A 10,132-nucleotide genomic window follows, 5' to 3' on the forward strand; every position below is an offset into this window, starting at 1 on the left:
TTTTCATTGCATTTACTTGACAATCTTTCTAGAGCCCTACCTCTCCCTGTTGGCTATCTTCTGTCTCATCTGTCTGGTTCAGGACGCCTCCATCTGATAGAAAAGGTGGAAAAGAAAACGTTCATTAAAACAATGCATACATAACACAGGAGTTTACAACTAGTCCAGACCACCATAAATGCCAGGAAATAATGGACAATAACACAGTGGCGCAAACAATTCCAGTGCACATTTAAAACTATTGTTCAGGCATTTTACCCCCCATACATTCACCTCACATTTTGTCCAATTCCCAAGCATGTGTATCATCCTGCCCAAGGAGGGGCACTGAAATTGGGGGAGCACACACCAAACCCTGACACACCCAGCTGATCTCAATGAACTGGGTGCTTTTTGTTAAAAGGTGCACTTCAAAAAAGCTCCAAACACTACTAATTAATAATAACACAATATAATAGAGAGAAACTAAACAAACAAGGCTACTATTTTCACAACACTCTCAATCTTGTATGTACTGTAGTGTACAGTGTAGTTTAAAGTTGTGTTGATGGATGATATTGTGATGCCGTTCAACCATCAAAATGGAGCACCACCTTCGTGATGGCACGCCCCCCAACCCATCAGACACACACTAAGACTAGTTGATGGAAAACTGACAAATGAGTCAGTCTTAAACTTGCAAAGACACTTGCGTTGAACTTTACGCTGTGTTTGTTAAGCGTTTCTGGATTTAAAAAAGGGATTTGTTATGCAGTACAGCATGTCAGCCCACTCTCTTTGCTTTTGGCTGCTGATAAAGTCCATCGGTGCGTGCACCACTGTGAGATAACGAGCCACAGTAATTTAAAGGCCCATTTCAGCAATAGTATTACACTTTTATAAAAGGAAACAGACTTTTTTTAAATGGTAAAAATCGGGGCAGCAGAGGCCTAGACATACTCTTGTCCTTTATTCTCAAGAAAAGGCCAAGCCACCAAAATACTGGAACCTAAATTTTCCATAATGCAACGCCATAGTGTCTTTCTTTGGACCCTCACTACCTGGTAAATGCCCATTTCTATCAAAGCTCTAAACATCGCTAGGACATTATCAGGATTATTTTCTCGGACCTCGGAAAGCTCCTTCCAGAGTCCTAGAGCAGATTAGAAAAACTGTTTTGGAATAGTACTCTCTGACAAATGAACGGAACCTCAGGTGTATGATTGGTGGTGTACCCCTTTAATAAATGCCCCAAGAACAATGGTCCTGGTGTGTCAGGAGGACTAAAGGCTGTATATAAAGATGGACTGCCATTACAGCTCTCCAAAAGTCAAGCCAAAACACTTTGATCGCCCCCTGGTGGCTGGCTGCAGTATAGGTCATAAATCCCATCCCTCTCCAACTAAAAAAATAATAATCGAGGTACACTTCAAATTCTTTCTCCCCAAAGATGGGTTCTTTCATTTTAGGTAGTTTTGATATAGCTGACGTACATTAATGTGTTCATTGCTACAGATACATTTGGTTTAAATGATGTATTTGATGCTATATAAAAACAGCATGACATGTCATGATTGACAGTTGTGATTGACTCGTGGTGAAGCAGGTGTATTGACGGGACATTGTAGCTCTACTGCCAAATCAGGGCCCTATGAAGTAGTACAATACATTGGATAGATGCTTCCACTTGTATGGCACTGGTGACGATTATTGTATTTTACTGTCAAATTTCTCATGTGCATGCAGGTTTACCTCGGCTGTTGTCAGGTGTATGGTCCTGGGAGGAGTGGGAGGTGTTAGCAGACGCACTGCTCCCTTCCCTCTCTTGCTCCTCTCTGGGCTGACGGGCAAACGGTTTGTCTTGAGTTACGTTGTTCCCCACTCCTGGTTGGCCTCTTTCTGGGTTTGTCTTGCCCACATTAACATCCTCCAGGGTGCCCATTTGCAAGGCAAAGTGCCAGTCTTCCTCCTCTTCTTCTTCTTCGGGCCCATACGAAGGAAGGCCATCCAGTGCGTCATCAAATGCTGCCCCTCCACTTCCTCCCCCTCCTCCTTCGTTGGTTCCCACGGTAAACGAGGAGTTTTGGACAGAGGAAGGGGAGGAAATGCGAGGAAAAGACAACTCTCCCATCCCCTCATCCATCTTTTCTTCTGGTCTGCTGCTGTTGCTATCCTCTTCTTCTACCGGTTGGTTTTCCCCTGCTCCTGAAGTTTTGTCTACTCCCTTTGTTTCGTCTTGACCTCCACTTGGAGAAGAGATGAAAGAGCTCCTGGAGGAGTCAGCAAAGTCTCCAAGCCCCATCACTTCGTCAAACACTCTGGACAGGCGCTCCTCATGCTGTAGGGGAGAAACAGGTTTAGGATTTCAAGTGGCAAATTCATGTATCTCAAGGCACTCACGGAATGATGCACTTCAATCCTCTATTCCTCACCGTCAAATCTAAAATAGATCTTTGTCCACTAGAAGAAGAAGAAAAAAAAAGCTCTACAGATTCAAAATTGATTCATATTTGTTTTTATTTGTTTTTTTTCCTTTTTTTGTTTTGTAATGGCAAGTATACTATCGCACTAGGGGGAAGCAGAGGAACAGATTATCTATCTCAACTACTTCTGTCAGGAATCAAGATGTAGTGAAAGTTCCAGCAAATATGACAAAACATTTTTTTATTATAAAAAGTTACCAACTGAACCTTTAAGCTGCACAATTTCACAAAATTCTTTACTCAAAATAATTGTAGGAATAACACCAGATCACCTGTGCATTCAGTGTATCAACTCAGATGTACAATTATTCTAGGTAGAATCCAGTTCAACCATTGTGACTGACCTGTAAACCCAGAGAACCTTGTCTAGTATAAAAAAAACTGTACACCTTAATCATTCGCTTTTCTCAATAAGAATTAAAAAAGTCTGAGAGTTTACTGAGCCATTCAAACAGATGTATGTATGTATAAAAATCTCTCCATTTCTTATCAACTTAACAAAACATCAGTTTTTGAAATGTGCCACTAATCAACAGCTAATACCTGCTCAGACAACAATGTGATAGTGTTGAACTTGACTTGAGCTGCACAAAGGGAGTGCCACTTGTACATCACATCTGTATTTTTAAGAAAGTCAACTTCCTCCATAACTTTACACAGTAATAACACAACAGTTACAGTACCAAGCACAACATCACCAAAATCTTCTGTCAGTAGTTGGTGTCTTTGAAATAGGAAAAACACATTTGCGTCTTGTAATTTTGGTTTTTTTAAACAAATCCTACCGATAGAATTAATTTATATCTTACTGTTCGGGGTAGCATGAGAAACCCTACATTCTTATCAAATAACACCCTACCCTCACTGATTTTAACCTCCCCATGTCCATGCTATAAAAAACTGGCTATACAAACCTTTCATTAATATCTTGCTATTATATAGAGGGCTACAGGCCTAATGCCGTCCGATTAGTGGTATAGAGGGGGGCGTCCCACCAAACTCCATTTAAAATTCGGCCATTCATCGTGTCCTGGCATATGTGTAAACTCTCCCTCTCACTCCCTCTCACTTTCACTGTCACTCTCTCACACACACACACACACACACACAGAAACAAGTAAGACATTGTAGTAGTTGTCTGTGTCCTCAAGTAAAAATGACACTGGTGACTCGCTAGCCAAAATTGCCACTTTATTGTTAGCAGCAGCCCTCCGCGATGGAAGGGCTTTCTGGAACAGCAGTCACAGCACCATATAGTTCAAGTGCTGGAATAATAAAGGCTCTTGGGGTTCACAAAAATACTTGCATCTAAAGGCTCTTAGGGTTCACTATAGAACCTGCATCATAGTATCTGCAAAATGTTTCTTTGCAGTTTATCAAATTATCAGGTTATTAGGGAACTTGGCGTAGCGGCATGCATCAGTGCAGCAAGCTACAGAGTGTAGCTAGCTTGCTAACGTTAGCGTCAATGGGAACATCTTGACCGGAAGTTAGCCCCAAATTACTAAATTTATTATTATGTAGATACATCAGCTGAACAATTCAGCTTGCCGTCTGAGTGTCGCTATAATTATATTATATATTTGCATTTCTTACCTTTAATCGTTTAAGTCTAAATTCCTCCGAGTCCGCCATGTTTTAATTATGCTGCAGACGCCGCGCTGCCAAACATCCACCCACTTCTGAGGGTTATGGGTTATGTATGCTAGCAGCTAAAGCTACTAACAAAAAGGATGCAGCAGTAAACTAAATAAAGAAACAAGGGTAACTTAGTCGTCTAAAGCCAAGAAAGCGTGTAACTATAAGAACAAGCCAACCATCTAGCTAGCTAATGTTTTGGATTTACTTTCTGGAGAAAAGAAACAACGTTAAACGGTCCATTAAATATAAAGACGACGACGAAGACAACACTTTAGTGGGAAAGATAACGTTATAGCTTTACCGTAATTTTGGGTGGCTTTTCTCCGTCTTCTACTCCTGACATTGCAGTTGTCAGGGATTGTGTCTTGCTCCAGAAAATTGTTTTATACTATTGTGGTTGCTGTTGTAAATGCGTAATGGCATTTAGTTTTCCAGTCTTCACACCAACCCTTTGCCTAACCCCGGTTTTTTCAAATGTCCTCCCCAGAAAAACACAGCGTGCTATATTCGAGTTAATACGGCAATCTTTTCAGCTTTGAATTACCTTTTTTTCTCTTCGTTCTTTATTGAACAACAAATTGACAAAAAACAAAGCAGGTGAAAGTGAAGCACAATATTAAAATCCTTATGTGTCTGACAAGTAAAAAAATGAATATCTAAAATAAAACTTAAACAAATGAAAGTGCATTTTTAATAATAAAAGTTAAACTGTAAATGGTCTTTAATTTAAATGTTAAAGGTTTGTGAATTTAAACCAATAATTGGTACAATCTTACACCTCTTTGCAGTTCTTTGATATTAAACTCATTTTAGGGATTTACAATATAGGCAAATGTATTACATAAACCAATAAAAAATGTTTGGAATTTTTAATAAATTAATAATTTTTTTTGCCATTCTAAGAATTGTATTATTCATCAGATTTTCAAATTTCTCTTTCTTAACTAGTCCATACATTACATCTGCATTTGATTTGATAAATAATATGAATTCTCGTGTCTAGACCATTCTTATAGTTCTTTCCAATATAGTTTGGGGGTGGCAGGGAAAGAAAATATGTAGTTTCAATGCATACATTACTTTACATTTACTTAATTTAATCGTAATGTAAGGCATTGGCTTAAAGTAATAGTATTGATTATGATGCACTATTTTGGACAAATCGCTTAAAGCACAAAAATAAGACCAGACCACAATGAGACAAGACACTGATCCTGTAATGTTCTACATTTTTTATCAATTTATGAGAAACATCCCTCATCCTGTCAGGGCCAGAACCCCTATCCAGCAGAGGGCGATCTTAACAGATGCATGGCTCTACCGTAAAAATTAGAGTAACAGCGCAGACTTTAGCGTACGACGGGCAGGAGAAGAGTGAGCTCTGTGGTATAAAACAGCAAATGAGATTGGACACACAACACATATACTGTGGTCAAATTTAAAACCCTAACAACAAGGCACAGAAAATTACATTTTCTTCGTAAATGTGGTCGCGTTTACTGTATCAACTGCGGTATCTTAATGCACATCCTCGTATAGAAATATAAAAAAACACAGCAGACTGCAGCTTGTCTTTCAAAGAAAGCCCAATCTATGTAAGTGTATTTCTATGTGCGCCGACCCGAACCTCCCATTGGGGTCAAACAGGCATCCAAACCTTTTCGGGAAGCAGGAAAGAGAGTCGACGTTGTTGTTGTTGTCGCTTGTGCTGTTTCCTTTCCTTGTGTCGGAGTGTTTTCTCGCTGTAGGTTGAAGCCTCTTCACCGGCGGATGAATGGCAATGACGGCAGTGAGAGCGGTGGCAGCGGGGGGTCCGGCGTCTTTGTCCCGGTTTAGGGGAGCGCTGGTTGCGGCTGTGCTGGGAGATTGTGTCGGCGGAGAGTTTGAAGGAGCGGAAGAGGTTCCCATGGAGAGTGTGCTGCAGCATCTGAGCAGCCTGGACGACGAGACCAAAGGGAATGGTTAGAGAGAGAATGAGATTTTATACACCGGAAAATGAAAATACCATATTACAGAGTGGCACTGACAGAAATGCGAGAGTTAACATGGCTATTGGCTAAACTCCCAACCTATACTACTCTAAACCCATGCCAACCTGTCCTGCAGAAGAGTCCAGATCTGAAATCACTTTGTTAACTATACTAGGCTAGGCTGCCATATTAAACTGGGGGCAATAAAGCGTTACATAAGGAGTACCTCACATCTATTTGTTCTTCCATTATTTACAGCTAAACGTCAAAATAATAGGAAATGGCAGAAATGAGTAGCCTACCTAGAATGATGTCCACAAACTTAAAGCAAGAGAAAACCAAACTTCAAATGACATTAGAGGACAATTGGCCAACACATTTTAACTTACAACAAACATTAATTGATTTCTTCAATTTTTAGACATAGCTGACATTTTGGTAATGTTGATAGACCTATATGTCATGCACGTTGTTTTTGTGCGCCATCATGCAGTGTTAATATGCCTGTGTGTGTGTGTGTGTGTGTGTGTGTGTGTGTGTGTGTGTGTGTGTTTGTGTGTTAGGCATCCTTGAGTACAGTGATGACACGGCAATGGCACGTTGTGTGGTCCAGTCTCTACTCACCCGTGCCGGCTTTGATGAGCAAGACATGGCTCGCAGGTATACCAATGCACACTAGCTGCTGACACTTATATTTTTATTTGCAGAGTTACGTTTGAGGGATGCACTTACACACAAAACACACATTGAAGCCCTGGTGTTTCACCCCTCTAGGTTTGCTAAGGAGTACAGTGCATCCCCAGGTCGTGGTTATGGATCTGGAGTGATCCAGGTGTTGAAGAAGCTGTCCTCCCCTCAGCTCAGTGATGTGTACCAGCCGGCCAGGGACCAATTTAATGGTCGAGGCTCTTTCGGGAATGGGGGAGCCATGAGGGCGGCCCCCTTTGCACTGGCTTTCCCCAAACCAGTTGACGTAAAAAGGGTGAGCAGTGGACATAATTTGGACTAAAACCATCTTTTGTGTCATGCATGTTGAAGCTTCGTAATTTTTATTAATTGTCTAAAACGTCAGTAATTCTGTGGCATCTTTGTGCTTTATTTCCAATTGAAGTTAGATTTTTTGTGTGACCAATTAACCCGTCCTAATTTTCAATTTGACACATGCCTGGAGTAAAATCTCAGGTCTAAAAATGAAAAACTTTGGCCCAAGTAAGAAACATTCACTAAGCTCAATACCAGTTCTTGTAAATTTAAATCAAAATACTTTACATTTGCACAAAACTACTTTGAATGATTGAAATTGATTGTAACTTTCATAACAAGTCAAGTCTCCAATCAATAGGACCCCAATCAAATGTAGACTTAAATCGATGGTCTTCGTAAATCCAGTCTCAGATAAATTACTGATGAAAAACAGATTTGCATTCAAGTTATGTAACCTGAGTCAATAGGAAATGTTTTTTTGTCAAGCCTTAATCTCTCATATAAAACCCTTTGAGATATAAATATGTCACTGTCAGCATGTGCTGACGATGACATATGACACTGTGGTTACCTAACCATAAAGTGGTTCTTCTGTGATTAGCCAACAACCAGACAAGTGTCTTAAAACACAGTCGATCGGTTGTATTCATAAAATCTTCATTAACACATAAAACAGCACAAAATAATGTTAATGCTTATTTTGCTAAAGACCTTCCCTTTCTGTGTAGGCTACTTATGACTGACAATAAAACACACAGGCTTGCATTGTAAGATCTACTGATTTGTTTGTACAAGTTGAATTGCTTTCATTTCTTTCTTGTTGTTTCCAGTCTGCCCATCTGGGTGCCATGCTGACCCACTCCTGCTCTCTGGGTTACAATGGGGCAGTTCTGCAGGCGTTAGCTGTGCACCTCTCCCTGCAGGGGGCGCTAGACCTGCCCCAGCAGTTCATCAGCAGGCTAATTACAGAGATGGAAGAAGTGGAGGCAAACGAAGCCACACGCAATGATGCCCGAATGTAAGTCCTACATGAATAAGCGACGCTACGGCTCTAGGAGGTCAGAGATGTTATCTGACGTTTTGGGTTCATTGGCAGGAAACACGGAAGAATTTATAAAGATGGAAAAAGATAAAAGGAATAGAATCAGGTTATATTGGCAGTGCTAGTTTTTAGTATCAACTTCATTTAACATGGTGTTTCTGTCTAGCCTAAAAGAAGCAGAGAAGCCATTCTGTGAGCGCCTCCACAGAGTTAGAGACCTGATGGACAGGAGCAAGGTCAGCATCGAGGAGGTCATTTCTGAGCTGGGTGAGTATCTGTTTATCTGTTTATCTGGACTATTCATTGAGGGCATCCATTTTCAACAGCTATTTTTAATTTTATTATCTAGGGCCGCAAAACAATGGCATTTTTTTAAATCATTGATCAGTTTTTTAAAGCCCAAGTTGACTTATTCAGATTGCAAGACATTCAGACTACTCTATTGGAAGACAAAGAAAAACATTACATTTTACTTTTTGAGAAGCCAGAACCATCAATTGAGTGCTTTGAAGTCACTTTAACGATAATTGTACAATTAAAATAGTTGCCAGTTTATTTTTTGTTGTTCGATTGACATATTAACCAACTGATTGTTTCACTTACATCAAACTCTTCTAACAAAGAACAGTAGGGTGGAATTCCATATCCTCCTTAGGGATCTTGAAGACAGACATTTTGCAGTTGAAAAACTTATTTTGTTATATAATATTTAATCTACAAAATATATTTAGGTTTTATTTGGACAGAGCAAATGGAGTGTTTCATTAAAGGGTCAAACTGTCTTCCTGTCTTTCCTTTCCAGGTAATGGCATTGCAGCACTCCACTCTGTCCCCACTGCCATCTTCTGTGTCCTTTACTGCCTGCAGCCACAAGAATGCCTTCCTGAGAACTATGGCGGCGTGGAGAGGACTATAGCGTACAGCCTGGCCCTGGGAGGGGACACAGACACCATAGCCTGCATGGCAGGGGCCATTGCTGGGGCCCACTATGGTATCGAGGCTATTCCTCAATCATGGATAAAGTGCTGCGAGGGAGCCGAGGATGCAGACAGGAACGCAAAGCGACTTCACATGCTGTATCACCAGTCATCACGGGGAGGCGGGGGCGGGACAGGAGAGCAGAGCTGTGAAGACGCATGTGAAAGCCAGTCAAGCGCTTCTAACGGCACAGAGAAGAAACATGGAGCGGAGTGATTCGTCAACTGGATTTTGACAAAAGGACTCTTAAACACAAATTACACACTAACACTTGGTAATAACTTTTTTGGGACTCTGTTGGTTAACTGGGAACCTGTGAATAAGGGCAGGCCTATCTGAACATTGACACTTAATTATATTATTGATCAAAACAGCTCATTATTTTCTGAGTTCCCAAGTTTCCCAAAAATAAAAAAGCTTAATTTGTTAGATAACAGAGTAGTGAAGCTGATCAAATAAGAAACATCAAGGGTCACCAGAAAGAATACATTGACTGGATGGTAACGTCATACAGAATGTCAGTAGTACACACACACACACACACACACACACACACACACACACACACACACACTCCTCCCCCCCTTTCCCTGTGCTCTCCTGTTTTGTGTTGAACAATCTTTTGTCATGTGAAAGCTGCACTATGATTTGGCCATGTCTTGTTTTATCCTTTTGGTGGATAACAATTATTTAATAAACTTTTTTTAATTCACATAATCTGTATGAGCGTTTATTTTGCATTTAAGATTTAGGATGCACTTTTGTTTCAGGAAGCTCCATTTTGCCAAAGTCAGTGCAGGCTTTAGGGACTGTCAATAAAAACAGATCCAGTGAGCGCAGGCCTTTAATGTCTCACAAATAGCCATGAGTATCCAGAAAATGCAAACAAAATTGTCAAAAAAATGGCAAAACCAACAGGTAGTGGTGTCTCTCTGTAAGATCAGTGTGAGTTCTGGATTTCTCCTTTATACATGGACATGTCCTAAGTGAGGTTGCTGTAGAACCATGGAACATTCTGATGGAATCTATATGCAAATAAGGGATTTTATGAATTC

At 40.5% G+C, this 10,132-nt stretch overlaps 2 protein-coding genes and 1 long non-coding RNA gene across 10 annotated transcripts in view; 2 read left to right on the top strand and 1 right to left on the bottom strand.

Moving 5' to 3' along the window:
- The window catches only part of LOC117935942 (zinc finger MYM-type protein 4-like), a 24,727-nt gene extending 20,102 nt beyond the window's left edge, over positions 1–4,625 (bottom strand). For 3 of the 7 annotated variants that reach the window (XM_034858606.1, XM_034858609.1, XM_034858605.1), the window contains exons 1-3: positions 4,405–4,625; positions 1,732–2,317; positions 41–93 (exon numbers count right to left, since the gene is read on the bottom strand). In XM_034858606.1, the coding sequence (XP_034714497.1) occupies positions 41–93; positions 1,732–2,317; positions 4,405–4,446 (681 nt within the window). In that variant the 5' untranslated portion in view covers positions 4,447–4,625. Of the gene's footprint in view, positions 1–40; positions 94–1,731; positions 2,318–4,058; positions 4,320–4,404 lie in introns of those variants that run through there. The other 4 variants (XM_034858608.1, XM_034858611.1, XM_034858607.1 and 1 more) reach the window with 3 other exon arrangements.
- The window catches only part of LOC117935952, an 11,810-nt gene extending 2,021 nt beyond the window's left edge, over positions 1–9,789 (top strand). Inside the window, exon 2 of the long non-coding RNA XR_004654853.1 lies at positions 9,603–9,789. This is a non-coding gene — a long non-coding RNA (uncharacterized LOC117935952). The remainder of the gene's footprint in view (positions 1–9,602) is intronic.
- adprs (ADP-ribosylserine hydrolase) lies at positions 5,317–9,540 on the top strand. Of its 2 annotated transcripts, none has more exons than XM_034858620.1 (6): positions 5,317–6,064; positions 6,637–6,733; positions 6,848–7,055; positions 7,888–8,075; positions 8,266–8,366; positions 8,902–9,540. In XM_034858620.1, the coding sequence occupies exons 1-6, from the start codon at positions 5,878–5,880 to the stop codon at positions 9,291–9,293; spliced, it is 1,173 nt and encodes a 390-aa protein (XP_034714511.1). In that variant the 5' UTR covers positions 5,317–5,877; the 3' UTR covers positions 9,294–9,540. The 2 variants fall into 2 exon arrangements, with proteins under 2 accessions (XP_034714511.1, XP_034714512.1); XM_034858621.1 differs by lacking the exon at positions 5,317–6,064 and adding an exon at positions 6,080–6,584 and having other exon boundaries at positions 6,627–6,733.
- Positions 9,790–10,132: the final 343 nt, after the last annotated feature.

Source organism: Etheostoma cragini, chromosome 20 (assembly GCF_013103735.1).
Source record: "Etheostoma cragini isolate CJK2018 chromosome 20, CSU_Ecrag_1.0, whole genome shotgun sequence".
NCBI classification, from domain to species: domain Eukaryota; kingdom Metazoa; phylum Chordata; class Actinopteri; order Perciformes; family Percidae; genus Etheostoma; species Etheostoma cragini.